At 44.6% G+C, this 15,826-nt stretch overlaps 1 protein-coding gene across 1 annotated transcript in view; it reads right to left on the reverse strand.

The window, feature by feature from the left end:
* Positions 1 to 1,262: 1,262 nt before the first annotated feature.
* T265_04550 (hypothetical protein) overlaps positions 1,263 to 15,826 on the reverse strand; it is a gene marked incomplete at both ends in the record, with an annotated part of 58,480 nt that continues 43,916 nt past the window's right edge. Inside the window, 4 exons of the mRNA XM_009169314.1 lie at positions 1,263 to 2,270; positions 4,778 to 4,869; positions 7,907 to 8,126; positions 11,341 to 11,534. Coding sequence (XP_009167578.1) covers positions 1,925 to 2,270; positions 4,778 to 4,869; positions 7,907 to 8,126; positions 11,341 to 11,534 — 852 coding nt within the window. The remainder of the gene's footprint in view (positions 2,271 to 4,777; positions 4,870 to 7,906; positions 8,127 to 11,340; positions 11,535 to 15,826) is intronic.

Raw genomic sequence — 15,826 nt, forward strand, 5'->3', positions numbered from 1 at the left:
GGGCGGCTGACTGATTTGTTAGTGCTTGTGAATGGGCTTACTAAGATGTCGCTAGCAACCGGGTGGGGAGAAAAATGGACATGAGGGGAAAAAGAGAGGCGTCAGTGGTGACCGTCTCCGCTTACCCACCCTGCGGTACGCGGCAAGGTAGGCGACCCGGTTGATAATACCACGCGACCGTCGATGTCGGGTGAGGATTCATTCCTGTATGTGGCCTGGAATACTACCACGGTTCAACAACCAGACATGAAAAAGATTGGGTTCCCAGACTAGAGCCCAGGGGCAGGGCAGCACTGATAGGTTGGAGACCGACAACAGTCTTAAGGAGCATGTCGCCACAGGGACTCCGGATGAGTGCCGGAAACGTGTACCAACCAGACAGAAAAAGATTGGGTTCCCAGACTAGAGCCCAGGGGCAGGGCAGCACTGATAGGTTGGAGACCGACAACAGTCTTAAGGAGCATGTCGCCACAGGGACTCCGGATGAGTGCCGGAAACGTGTACACAGCAAACGCACAACGGTTGTAATTTAGTGTCAGCTCCTTGCAGATATCGTATAGTGATTGCCCTTCAAGAGATTTACATGTTTGAAATAGGAACAAGTGAGAACAGCGCGTACGTCTGTTAGCATGCACATATGAGAGAGAACATTCGTAGCCCAAGTTACTGTCAACTGTTCATCTTTGGAAAGCAAACACATCTGGTTGAAAAGTTGAAAGATTCGCGTTAATTATTTCAGGGATTAATCCAGTGATCGTCATTGGATCGATGGAGTCGAAAACTATGAGTAAAGGGTGCTGCTTACCTACGGATTTTGGTTCTTCAAATTAGTCACTACTGAGATGGAATGTATTATACAATGTACACACAATCAGTAAAGACTGAGGGATTTGTGGTTGGGTTGCACTTCTTCCTGAGTGTGCTCCATATCTCTCAAGGATCGGGCTATGCAGAAATACTGATTTGTTTTGAGCCACCTTAATGACCAACGTAATGATCGGTTTCACTGAGGGTCTTCGGAAAAAGGACCCGTGTCCCATGGTTTCCTTCCTGCGTGCGTCACCACTTTCCACTGTCCGCGTGTACCGCACTAAGAGGTCCTGACTGAGACTACGTTAACAACAAATCTAACCAGACTGATCGAGTTAACTATAGCGGCGTTCTACTTCATACGCGGAACTGCCTTTGTGCAATCTAAAACAGCCCGCACGAGAGTAGCAAACAAGATCACGACGGAATGCAAACCAACCAGACCATTTGGCGAGAAATAAAGTCAGCACAAGTTCATGCGGCCGTCAGGACTTTAAAATGAAGTCAGTGGAAAACAACAAGTAGAAGAACGGGTTAATTTGAGAAGCTTCCGTTTCGCGCGGATCGAGTAAAACTGCAACGAAGTTAGAGGGTTGACAAATGAAACGTAACAGAAGACGATTGTTTTGTTGTTGAAATTTGAGAGGAGCAATTTGGAATTCGAATGGGGATCAATATGGCAGACGCTAAACAAATTACCAGTCACTCTTTTGTTGTGATATGTTCATTGGAATGTTGTTGGACAGCACCATATTGTCATACCAGACTACCCCAGGGACTGTTATGAAAGCTCCTTGGACAGGCGAAGCAGTGACGGAACAAGAACTCCAGAGTATTCAGAACCGTTTCAACTGGGTATCAAACTTGGAATATAAGTGAGGTCAAATGCAGTTCCACTGAAAGAAATATGGCCAAAACAGTGCCATTTCAGAACAAAGGAAACTGTCCCGATGCAAAATACAATGAAAGTGGCAGTGACGATGTATGATTGAGCGAGCTGACCGGCCAGCTGGCTCAGTGGATGAAACGTATCGAGAAAAAACTAATTCTATGCGTATGAGCAAGCATTGTGAACCGGTAGATAGTTAAATTTCGGAGTAGCTGATGGGCTGCATTAGCTGAGCTGTTCACTGAGAAGAGTAGGATGTGGAAGTGGAATGTTATCTATTAGTTCCAAGCCGGAGGATGAGTTGGAGAAACAGCGACCACCATCCACGACCGGAAGGAGACCCGTAGTGTTAGAGTTGCACCGATCAGATGTATCAGCTAACCGCTGCACAAGAGGAGAACGATAAATCCAGTTCCCACCTTCTCCACGGAAATATTCTGGAATCCACTGAATTTTGTTTTCTTGCCTGTGGCGAGCTAGATCACGTTGCTTTTGCTCCAGGCGGAATTTGGCGTCTGTCGCGGCATCGATGTCACCACTTTTCAGGTTTCGTGTGACCTGCTCCCATAAACTTAACAGAAAAGAAGATGGGAACACATATGAAATGGAAAACAATGTATGGAGCACTCATTACTTTGGAGCTATTGGAAACATCCAAAGACCGATTCTACGTTTTTTCAGAGCGGAAATAACTTAGGTAGGAAATTAGGATGCTGTGCTGTTTACGGTAGGGGGCACGGTTCTACCTATGGATGAAGTCCATGAAGACGGACCAGGATCTCAAACCACAAGAAGATCCGAGGATTGCGTTCCACCGACATGTCCACTTCTGAGTCAGTGTCTCCTCTCACATTGTGTGGGACTGTTTTGGGAAACACCACGCGAAACGAAGTGCCTGTCCGGACCACTGTCAGTCGCTTTTTCTCAATCACGGTGCTTCCGGGTTGTTTGTCAGAAGAAAATTAACTCGAAAGCACTTAAACTACTCTAAACACATATATAAACCTATAGTTGCATATGAAGCATGTTCCATAACGGAGCGCTAAATACTGCACCATATCGAGCATCAGTGACCCTATAAAAAGTGTGAATTCCCCACCGTGTAGTTGAAATAGCCAACCTGACATAACCGTAGCTTATAACTAACGGTAACGAAGAGAAGAGCCACCCAAATATGAACACGAACAGAGGGCCTAATGTAAAGACTCAAACCGGTACAGACCGACTGCAGTCGGTCAACGACAATACGAGTCGTTATTCAACTTGATGACATGAAAAGAAGTAAATTCGGGGAAGAAAACACCGGATGTATCCCTGATTCTATGACACCAAACGAATATTTGAAGTATTTGGGCGACTGATCTTCTGAGGGACAGTACGTTCTGAAAAAAACTCGATATATCAGATACAAGATATCTACTCCATTTGAATAAGGAGGGTCAATCGGAAACGAGCTGTTTAGGCGATCAGGATGCAGAACCCCAGAATTTTTCCAGGGACCCCATTTAATATCATGCAGCAAGTGTTGTCACCAGTCCTTCATGAGCCTATCTAACTCCACGAGAAAACGGTTCGCTTTTGGTCAGATACGACGGTTGTCCAGGTGGTGTTCATGTTGTCTTTTCTTTCCAGATTGTCTGATTGATCACATGGGGATGTAGGCGCCTCAGGATGCCTGCGATAGGCCAGCATCAGGCTGCCTTCCTCACAAACTCTACCCTTCTTTTTACTCCAAGGCTTTAGATACAATTAGACAAGCTTTGTGGTTGCACGGTAGTGAAGCGTTGGTGTCAACACTGATGCTGCTGTCATTGATGATTTTGAGAAACAGAATGAGGAGGAATGCGTATGTATTTAGTTATAAAAAATGGACATCCCAGCTAGGCCTCCGTTTACACAAAACACCTATACACACATTACCGCATGGTGGGGTTACCTATACTTTAGGGAAGCCTTTGGCTATGTGATTAGAAGACAGGCGTTTCATGATCAATCTCTGAATGATTGATGAGAATTACAAGACAGTGCTTAGAGTACCTGCGAGTTTTTGTCTAGATACCAACAATTCTGGCACTGATCAGCGTGAACCACTAGTGGGTAACACTAAGAAACCGACCCAGGCAATGTCGGGTAAGGGTCATACAGTGTCCACTTTAAGTGAGTGGGCGATTTCCGTTTTATGGCATCTGTTACTGTGAGAACGACCACAGCAGAGGGTAGACGACGCTGGCAACTAATCAGACTGTGGAGAACCAGGAATGTATTCCGAAAGCTATGTGCCCCAAGAAAATACATGAGGACTTTTGGTGCAGATATCGACCTATGAGTGAGGCCAATTTATGTTAAGCCGAGAATAATTGTACGGTTGATACATCCTTATTAGGAATCATCAATAATGATGAAACACCCGTGCGGTGCTTTTCAGCATAACGAAAGCCCCAAGAAAATACATGAGGACTTTTGGTGCAGATATCGACCTATGAGTGAGGCCAATTTATGTTAAGCCGAGAATAATTGTACGGTTGATACATCCTTATTAGGAAAGATCGCTTGAACGGGAGAAAACTGGACAATGCTTACCTAAGGAGGAACACAGGTAAAGTATAAGTAGTGGTGTTTCCGATCACGAAGGTAGACCCATCCACCTCAGACCTAGTCCATGGACGACTGCCCGTATTCCATTTCAACTAAACTCATCAAATTTGTTGCTCTGATTCCATGCACAACTTTAGAAGCCATTTCTAACTCCTAGTTTACCCCATATAGGGTACCTAACCGGAATTCCATATTCATGGTCCAAAGAGTGAAGTGATAAACAGTGGTAACATAATCACATACAGGAAGCGTGACCAAGGTTTGAGTAAATCCCCGTACGTTGAGGTTTTGTGTTGAAGCAGTGTCGTGTCCACTACTGGGGCATGTCAGTGTTTTCTGTAGCGTATTTGATCAAGGTTCCATAATGAACCGAAAATAACATGAGCAACAGTATATTTAAGAAACGTTTTTGTCTCCCATGTACCCATAAAACATACTAAGTAACAGGAATCATTCGCAGCTAGAGCACGACCAGCAACTTACCGTCTGGATTCGTTTTCAGACTGTGCCGTTCTGGGAAGTACTTGCTTCCTCAGAACCGGTATGGATTTAGTGTCCACGAACGTCTCAGTAGTCTACGGAAACGATAAACGAATCGGCAGAACGAAGTGTGAGCAGTGCCACTATTGACAACAAGAATACAGAATGAATGATATATAGAATGAAACACTGGAAAAGATTGGATAGATAGTGAACTGCAGCAATCCAGACTAACTTACGATTGGAGCGATGTCCGGTGGCTCTGCCATAAAATACTGAGTATCCCAGAAACAATGTGTGATGAACAGTCGCACACGAAAAGTGTAACACCCATTTTTCGATACACGTCTATGGTGCTCCCGGGTTTTCAAGGCATTAGCCTCAAGGTGCTGCCGTATGAAGGTTACCAACCACTTCTGGCTTGTTTACATTTTCTGCAGAAGATTTGCGACTGGCCAGGTACATTCATTTGTAAAATTGATTGGTGTCAAAGACTAGAACTCAACCGAACCTCTAGTTCATGGTATCCTTCAAATGAATATGCTGTACAGAGACGGTCTCATGTTTCAGCCGATATGAACTTCGAGATGTTACAGTATATTTTCTTGATGAAACGCACTGCACATAAGGTTGACGAAAGTTTTTCCACAGTCCACGACTAGTCTCGCTCTTCTTGGAGCCCAATAGGTGGACGATCACTGAGTTCGTGTCAATTTCATGTTCTACTTGAACATGAAAGTGTACGAAACTGGCGAAATACACTCCATCCAGAAAATACAGAAAGATACCATGAATGTCGACCCAGCTGAAAAATGAAACGGTCTTCGTACAGCTCATCCATCTGAAGAATACCACGAACGATATGTTCGACTGAATATCCAGTTAACACTAACCTAATTCGTAAATAAATGTACTTTGCCAATCGTATGCAACCCGGTGTTCGGTTAGAAAATAAATTTTACGGAAATTCGGGGGGATTCCGTCTAGCTGATGAGTTGCAAGACGGACAAGACCATTGCCGGATAGTACTGGAGAACTTGAGTAGTGTGCTTCACAAAGAAAAGTCTCTGTATGTTGTTTCATCAAAACACCGAAGTGGAACTAATAATAGAATCTGTTGGACGTCCTCAACCCGTGATTCACATCAAGGAAAGGGCTTTGTCAATAACCATAATATGGATAGCATTCAAAAGGGGAATCAGAAGATGAAATCAAGGATCAACCTCCACAGGGAGTTACGCCTTTGTCATGTTTTGGACTATGTACGACAATGGACCATTTGATCTGCGGTTTTGTACAGGAGTTAACCCAAATATGGTTTGCCTTCGTAATAATGCACAACACGCATTCGGATGGATGACGGGGTGTCATTCACTAGCAATACAGGGTCTGTTTCAGTCTTAAGTGATCGGAACCTGATTGATGGTTGATTTATGTATTTACTGATGACAGCTGGCAGACAGACAACTTTTTGAATATGGCCATAGCTCGTCACTCCACTCTAAAATCAAATACACCAGCTGTGCAAACTTATCAGTGGACGCATGATCCGGATAGAAACAGCCTAAAACTGTTAACCAAAAGATTGCGTTACTTAGCCACTAAGCCCACCCGATGAGTACCAATAAGGACGAAAAAGCCCATGTGGTCGGAATTGTCGGCATCGGATCATGCAGTTACCTTGAGCGTGCATTAGAGTCTCAAGCCCATGACTTAGTAACTATCAGGTCATCCGCAGTGAGTAATCTCATAAGATGATAACTATTCCCAGTAATCAGATGATTGTCTGAGCGCGGGGACAGTTGACTGGATCGCAGATCACGCCATCGTCCAGTGCTCCGTACAACACCAATGCCTTGCTGCTCGTTTAGTAAGTAGTGATTCATTTAAGCGGATTTACTTAGAACCATTCCCACACTAAACCTGTCACAGACCAGCAACTCAAGTTGGCTCATCAGCAGACTGTAATAGCGAGGGCGCTTCAAACCTGTGACGGTGTAAGTCTATCTTTGTGACGTCCTTACGAAGTGCTGTTCGCTTTCAACAGTATATTTTGATGTGACGTGGCGTAACACATGCCAAAATTGCCATTTTAATTCATTCTCTGTTGGCGGAAGTTCGGTAGGAACTTCCGGAAGTGTCTCTTACTATTCTATTAATAAAAGAGAAATGAACAATCCATGATTTCGAACATCAGCACACAGCTATTGTTTCTATTTCCGAATGTCAGAAATAAGGGACTGTGAGGGTATAAAGCGGTTCCCGAAGAAGGAGGCACCGTATGCGATCAAGTACCCGAAACGCATCGCCAATTCATTCTTCCTCACAAGAGGAATCGTCTAGCGTTAACCCATGAGAGAATATTGGTAGCCCAGGTTACTGTCAACTGTTCATCTTTTAAAAGCAAACACATCTGGTTGAAAAAGTTGAGTATCTCAGGGATTAATCCAGTGACCACTGTTGGGTCTGTGTCAAAACCTATGAGTAAAGGATGCTGCGGGCATTTTGGTTCTTCAGATTAGTCAATACTGATAGGTTGGGATGTATTGCACAGTCCCTTACTGAGGGATTTGTGGTTGGGTTGCACTTCTTCCTGAGTGTGCTCCACATCTCTCAAGGATCGGGCTATGCAGAAATAGTGATTTGTTTTGAGTCACCTTAATGACCAACGTAGTGATCCGTTTCACTGAGGATCCTCGGAAAAGGGACCCGTGTCCCATGGTTTGCTTCCTGCGTCACAAACCACTTTCCACTGACCGAGACTACGTTAACAATAAACCTAACCAGACTGATCGAGTTAGCTATAACGGCGTTCTACTTCATACGCGGAACTGCCTTTGTGCAATCTAAAACAGCCCGCACGAGAGTAGCAAACAAGATCACGACGGAATGCAAACCAACCAGACCATTTGGCGAGAAATAAAGTCAGCACAAGTTCATGCGGCCGTCAGGACTTTAAAATGAAGTCAGTGGAAAACAACAAGTAGAAGAACGGGTTAATTTGAGAAGCTTCCGTTTCGCGCGGGTCGAGTAAAACTGCAACGAAGTTAGAGGGTTGACAAATGAAACGTAGCAGAAGACGATTGTTGTTGTTGTGTTAGATACGTTAGTTACTGTATCTAGAGGACTTACTCCGTCCGCCCATTTGGCAACCATTTTATTATTCCACTCGCCTTCAACAACTATAAGTGGCTTTCTTTCGTTCGGTCCAAGCACCTCGGCTCTAATAAGATCTTTCTTTCCGTTGTAGAACGGTTTCGTCTTGAAATCAATATTGGCAACGTAACCCGATTTTGCGCAGATGATACTCGTTTTCCCGCCTAGTTCTATCCACGGAACGGTCAGAATGTTCCTATGCAAGAAATCCAAAGGATGATAGATAAAACCAGGGTGGGGAATAGTAAAACGGTTGTTGGAGTTGAGTTAACAAGCACGGATGACGGGATTACATTGAATGGAAGTAGTTTGTATGCAAATGATTTCCCTGCCTTTATGGAAAACTTAACACGTGACAACCAATTTTACCACTTCTGAGGAGGCACAGATACGCGGTCTGAGGGGATTACCTCACCACTTGTTTTTACATAGATGGCCCTCACATAGGTGAAGAGCAGTCAAAAGTGGATGTAAACAGGGTTATTTGCTAAGAATGTCCATGTTGTGAAGATGCGCAAAAAGGTATATTGCTCTATTGTAAGACGTTGGATTATAGGGACTTGATTTGTTCTGAACAACTGCTTACTGACTGCAAGTGTTCGACGAAACACGAGGAAAGCAGATATTTGCTGGGAGCTTCCGAATAGTCTATCAGGAAGGGTACAACATTTAGACAGTTCAGAACGAACGATAAGCGGAGGTATAAATTCTCGGACGACAGACAGAAAAGGGCTGCATACCGAATATCATCAGACAAATACCGTTCCAAATCGGAGGTAATAATCAAAACCGTTCTCAAAAGGTTGTGTTCCCAATCTCCTACTTTTACAAACAAACGGAATTCTCACTTAGTGTTATCCCAGGTCATGGCATTATTCCTAGGTTGGTGAAGAAACGTTTGTAAACCAAATGCCACGCTCGGAAAACATATCAATAGCCACCGAATGAACCCGGACAAAGGACTCGTGTGCAAAAACTTCATGCCCATGAAACCGACTGTCATGATTCCAGCAATATGGTCCCTTGTCAGAAGCATGGTGAACGAATGCAATTACATGCCAGTGACCTCCTTGGGAAAAATTCCCAATCAAATTTCTTTTGTACTTTCGCTCCTCTCTATGAAGCGCCTGAGAATGCCTCCTGTCAGGCTGCAACCTAACTACGACTGGGTATGGATAAGTCAGCGGAAGTAGCAGCTTTCCAGCACCAGCCCATCGTTCAGCGAACTTTTACTTATTTTAGAAAACGTAATGTATGTTGATTTGAGATCGATTTACATCCTAGAAACACGGCCCTGTATGACATATCGGTGCATGGGGTTAGAGCCGCCGCCCACATAGTGATGGCTGGCAGGCGTTTGTGGTACATTGCTTCTCGGAGAAACCGTCTGCTATTTTTGGTTTATGGTCTCTTGCCCACCTCAGTGGTTCTTCAGGGAATACGCAAAAGCCTTTGTCCGTGGGGAAATCCCAAACTGTTTCACATCTTCATGTAGCTTCGAATGCCTGCAAGTTACGTACTTGGAAAGAGAAATATTTTCTGAAGTAGTTCACACATCGAAAAACACAAGTAACTTTCCTAGCAGTGAATTACTTCAAATATTCTGTAGGAAAAAAGCAACGACCAGCCTGTCACATGTGGTGCAAGCTATTCTGCTGTTAAGTGAGGCTATTCGCTGACAGAAGTACCCGTCGACGATTCGGGAATGCTTTGGTGTCTGCTGCTTTATTTTGGTATATTTATCCTTTCGATAACGCAGACGGTCTTCGGGCACCCGACGCACGTGCAACCTATGAAGTGATACAGGGGTGACAATTTGCATGACTTACATTGCTCAATCTTTTTTCTTTCGTCTGATATAGGTAGGGAGCACTTAAGAGGTATCTCATACAAGATTTTCGTCAAGTATGTCGGTCGTTTATGATGGGCGCAGAGACGATAAAAACGAAAATCGATGACGCGCAAGAGCCATTGGATGTTTGGCCACAGTTATGCATAAAAAGAGGATTATGTTGAGATAGGTGAGTCAGTGATGCTCACTAACAGGCATGCAAATATCCGCCAAGAGTTTCAAGTCCAAAGCAGGATTTGTAGCAAATAGCAACCTAGCAGTGGTGAGCTTACGTAACTGTTTTCCTCGCCCTGATGAATAAGTATCGGTCAGCAGTACACTCCCACTTGGCTTTGCTAGCTCTTCATCGTTTTACTTGAACAGGTGAAGACGAAAGGGTGTGAATTCTCAATCACAGAACATGACTGTCTTGGTGTTGCGTTTCAACAGGACTCTCGCTCATTGTGAGGTATTAATTACTGTATAGAATTTTCGATTCGCTAAAACCATTTCCTCTGTGAAAGTATGGCAGATTCGGATGATAATTGCGATTGGCTTGAGTATGATGAGACAACAGTGATCATCAGCAATAGTTAGTTTGGGCGGTTAATAGTGAGGTGCCCCTGCCAACCCTCATATGCTTCAAGAGAAATAAGTACTTCAATCTTACGACTATAACATCACCTGGTTGGTTGTATCCTGTCCATTATAAGGATTACCCGCTCACCCCTTTGTAGTAACCGGGGTCGGCCATTCCCGTGCAGCCCAGTCTATAGAAGCAACATCTAACTAATCAGAGACAACAACAAAAGATGAATCCAAACAAATACACCCAGGTACTATCCACTCTGACCACTTAAGCGATTTTCTAACTACAAGAGGATGTAAATGTGCCATCGAGATCACGTTTTTTGTACCCTCCACTGCATTTATCCCACTGGAGCGACCAATGTCGCCAGTAAGCGCTACAAGACTGTATTATTATACGATACCGCCATAATTTTGATGAACGTTCAAAATCTGGCAATCAAGCCCATATAACAGCGAATACCTGAAAACCAGTACTGTTGTTCCGTGAGATAATAGTGAGGAAAGCACACATGATCAGAGGGGCCACACTCGTGGATGGTAGGAAACACATAAAGACCAGGAACGCGTCGAATTTGTGTGGGAAAGATTATTGTGAGCAGTCTGGGAAATGTCTAAGGGGATGATACATTGTTGGGTAGGTCGAAACAAGGCAATCGATGGAACAATATTAACCAGGCTATCGAGTGTCTACCAGGCATCAAAACCAGCTCATACACTTTCTCAGACTTGATAAAAGGGGGTGGTGTGTGGCAAGGCAACCAACGAATACGGGATGTAACAGTACCTAACTTCAGAAAGCTAGCCAGTTATCCTATGACACCATTTTTGGCGAGTAGATCTACAAAACTGGGAGAATTGCCAGTTTCTTAATAGCATGAACCACTAACATTCCAAGAGTTTTCTACAGACAAAGCGTTTTCACCGAAGGGAAATAAACGCGCTCAATGACGCCAAAGAACGAAAAGGCTTCAAAAAATTGACCGCTCACCTTCCATACCCGCAAGGAAATGTGACGACGTACTCCTCATCCAAATTGAGCAGCGAAATGACCGCAGAACCGACCATCTCGACGGCTATACTAAGTCCCAAAAATTTGGACTTTGTCCAAAGGTGTCCATCTAGGGAGATACGCTTACCAATATGTTCGGCGTAGAAGGCGGAAACGGGAGGATGATGAGAGACCTGTAAAACCGAGCAAAAAGACCGTTTCGAGGTTGTAATATAGCGCATAGTTTAGTTCAGAGTGAAGATGTCACTGAGTTAATGGGTTACTCAAAATTACTCAGGCACAGTAGGCGAACAGTTTTGCCCAATATTTGTGATACGATCACATGAGTCCGGTAAATATATAATAGCAGTACAGAAAATCCTCTTGCTATGAGAATCTCAAATCGAATATGTGGATTTGAAAAAAAAATTATGTCCCACTCGATTATAAAGGCCTGGCAGTGCTTGATTCGTATTAAAACCCGGCACCATACTGTGATCGGCCGAACGGTTTAGTCCTTAAATACTAGCCGAGAGGTCGTGCGATCGAATCTCCTGGAAAATTCATGAGACGTGCACGCTGATGATTCTCAACAGCTCTGCAGTACCTGTCGGCCTCCCGGCTGATGATGATGACAAATCTCTGCATAATATCGACATCCTAGGAATAACACAGTGAGTCCTGTGCATAAGGTTAATAACCAAACAGGTGTCACCAGGGAAAAAAGGAACGGAGCTTAATCGATGCTAGAGTTCTGGGGTTACAGAATGTGAAATATTGAAGGAGACACTCCAAAACATGAACAAGTGGATGCCATGAAGAAAATAGAGAATATTTGAGTAGACTACCAAGAGAATTTAACACAGGTTGCTACAGTACAGTGGAGGGTTCCCTTTGAGAACAGTGGTATTTTTGGGATAGAGAGCGAATTAAAAGTTGTAGTGACCTCTGAGTGTAGAAGCATCACATTGCTACAACGCATGATACTATGGCAGCAGAGAGATGATGTTAAGAGGAAAACAGGAACGATAGGCAAAAGTTTTCAGGTGCGATGTTTAGAACGAGACCCGTTCCGTTCGTTGGGATCTAAATTCTGCAACGAACCCCAAGAGAAAAAAACCACGACGCGGCAAGTGCTCTTCTCTCTGATATTCTCTCATACGGGAGGCGAGTCCCCATCGCGAATGAGTGCAGCTTACAGACTCTGAGCTCATCTGATAAAGGTTTGACCAAGACCTAAAATGCGAAAACGCTCATAAGACGAGCCGCACCAACAGTGGCAAGGCTTTTCGCAGCCACTTTCGTATACCTCCACGAGGTCAAACATTGGCCATATCTCTGAATTGAGCACAATATACGGCACTCTTTTCGGGAAACCATATTCAAAAGATGGCGTAACCACAACAACTTTTGGTGATGAACACACGCTCCGACCGAAAAAAAACTTAAAAAACCCAAGACTTCCTTTCTACTTGCCTGATTGCGCATTCCCCAGCACCAGCCTAAGCTAGACACGGTCGTCGAAGACCTGAAGGCGTCCCTGTTCAGCTGCATGCAGAGGCCAAGTCCCACAGTTATACAACAAAACAGCCCGTGCTATACGTACGTGCTCTGAGATTTAGGATATTGTTGTGGGCCTCATGCTTGCGGATGAACCGATTGAGGTAGTAGACAAATTTGTTTACATGGGCAGCTGTATCAGTGCCGGTGGTCTCGTGGAAGATGATATTTCCATCCGGATTGGGAAGGCCAGAGCAACTCTTGCGAACCTACGTCACCTGTGGCGTAGGCGTGACATCAGCTTCTCTGTCAAGGGTCGAGTTTACAATGCTGCGGTGCGCTCCATATTACTATATGGATCAGAAGCCTGGCCTCTGCGTGCTGAGGACGTCAAAAGACTCTCAGTGTTCAACCATCGATGTCTTCGGAGCAATGCCCGAATCTAGTGGGAACACCGCATAAGCAATTCTGAAGTACGTCGGATGGTATTCGGGAGAAATAACTCACCCTCGATAGATGAACTGATCACACTACTTAGGTTGCGCTGGATTCGCCAGGTGCTGCGTATGCCAGTCGACCGGCTTCCTCGGAGGGCTCTTTTCACCCAACCAGGTGAAGGGTGGAAGAGAGCCAGAGGCGGTCAAACAATGACTTGGTAGCGAAGTATGAAAGCCATTACCAGCAAACTCAGCTGCGCTAGTCATTGCCGTCTTCCTGGATGGGGACCCCGAGATGGGGCCACATCAATGGCTAGAGACATTGTCAGACATGGCCCAGTCGCGCCCTCAATGGCGCTCGTGCATCCAAGCTATTGCCTTCATGCATAGCTCCTTTTCCACCCCCCCACTTGACAGTGCTGGATTTATGCACCAATTTATCAACTCCCGCCTGCAATGCGCAGTTACCTACCTCTCCCCCCCAAATCATCGGTGGACGAAACTGTGGCAGCTACAACCACTGTACGACGAGTACGTGGTTATTACAACTGACAATGATGATGATGATGTGGGCGACAGTTTTCTTAATGCCTTCTTAATACAACGAATCAGAGTCTCGATAGCCGGATGCGCTTGGCCAAACCAGAAAACCAGTGAACGGGAGTGTCGTGTGTGTAGCAGGAAACGGGCTGCTTATAAAGCTCACGTCGAAAGTTCTAGGCGGGCCATAAAGTGATAATAAAAATAGAACTCATCTGTCAAGGACAATTAAAGAACAACCAATCGAATGTCCCGACGAAAACAGTTGTTTCATTGGCGGTTGTGTAGTCACATTCGGAGCTGTTTCTCTTAGAAGATATGCCACCACGAATAATTCAGATTAAAAAACACGACCCGAGGCTTCAAGACACGTGCTCTTGCTTCATCAGCTTGAAATATCCCTATGATAAAATAACGGCAAGGCCATTCGAGTGGTGACCTTTTCGGTATCTCTATTGGCTCGGATGTACGTAACACGAATGGAATCGGTTAAAATCGATAGTCAGTTATGACCGACGAAATTGGTGTGATTTCGGCGAGTCACGTGAGAGCGACAAGTGATTACCCATCCACGTGAGACTCGACGTCTATACAAAAAGTCTCTGTACATAATTTTAGGCTTGAAAATCTGGATGCCAACTGCTTTTGCGAAAGGCAGAATGTTGATCCTAATGCATTTTGGCACCCTGACTAGATAGACAGATATGCCTAAGAGCGATTAGAAACTCAACCGTGTTTCCACACATAAAACGGAACTGTTCAGGTTGCCTCACTGACCTCTCTGCTCATATGGAACTATATCGATCGAACGACGGTCTGATCACAACGCTCGCTTGGCAGACTGTTCCGTTTATACCATCTTGAAACTTGATAGAAGGTTGAATTACTAACCACTTTTAGGCAAATCTAGGAGAGCACAAGTCAAGATATGAAAGTTTATATGAACTAAGCTTTTATCTGTGGCAGCATCAGTGGGCATCCGTATGTTTAAGTCTGAACTTTGAGTATAGGAACGTCTTGTGCAGACGTTGAGTCTCATATGGCCACACAATTACTAGTCAGTCTCATGTGACACCCCGATATCTCACCAGTTTTATCGGTCTTAAGTATTGATTATCGATTTAAACTAGACTGACGTTTACCAACTGTTCTGACCGATTCTGTTCGTTTTACATACGTTCAAGCGAAGGAATATACAAAAAAGGTCGCCTGCGTCCGAATGATATTCAACTTCGCGCGTCACAACAGTTGGAACATGCAAAACTACCAAAATAGGTAAAAAGTTACAGAAGCTGAAGTGTCTCTCCTCGGATTGTAAGTAGGTCCAGGAGTATGACCTTACGATTTGTGGGTACAGTACTCATGCCAAAAGGCGCCTCCCCCTTCTAAGGCGAGAGCGAAGTCATCTGTATATTCAGATCGGAAAGTGTTAGGCAGGAATCCATGCGGATCCCTGTTTGTCTTACGTGAACGCTAGCTTGAGAGGCTCAGACCGAGAACTAAGCTGAGGAAAATACCGTTACAACAATTGGCGAACGGGAACCCCCGATGTCAATCGAATTTGATCAGCTCCGAGAATTATTGCAGCAGCAACAAAAGCAGTTTGAAGAAGCGCAACTGAAGCTCATTGAATCACTGACTCAGAAACTGCATATCCAGACAGCAGCAGTCAGTACTGGTGAGTCTTCTGTTTCCTCAACTGATGCAGCCGCGGTCTCAATTACGGAGTTCACATTTGACGCTCTTTCTGGTCACACTTTTGACTCCTGGTTCAAGCGGTACGAAGACATGTTCAAAACTGATTTTTCCAAATTTGACGATGGATGGAAAGTCAGACTATTGCTGCGAAAACTCGGCACACCGGAGCATGAACGGTTCACAAATTTCATTCTCCCCAAGCTGCCCCGCGACCTCAGCTTTGATGAAACGGTCAGAACACTGTCCCAGATATTCGGCGATCAAACATCAATGTTCAATATCCGCTACCAATGCCTTAAGTTGGCCAAGAA

Source organism: Opisthorchis viverrini (assembly GCF_000715545.1).
Source record: "Opisthorchis viverrini unplaced genomic scaffold opera_v5_75, whole genome shotgun sequence".
Classification (NCBI taxonomy): domain Eukaryota; kingdom Metazoa; phylum Platyhelminthes; class Trematoda; order Opisthorchiida; family Opisthorchiidae; genus Opisthorchis; species Opisthorchis viverrini.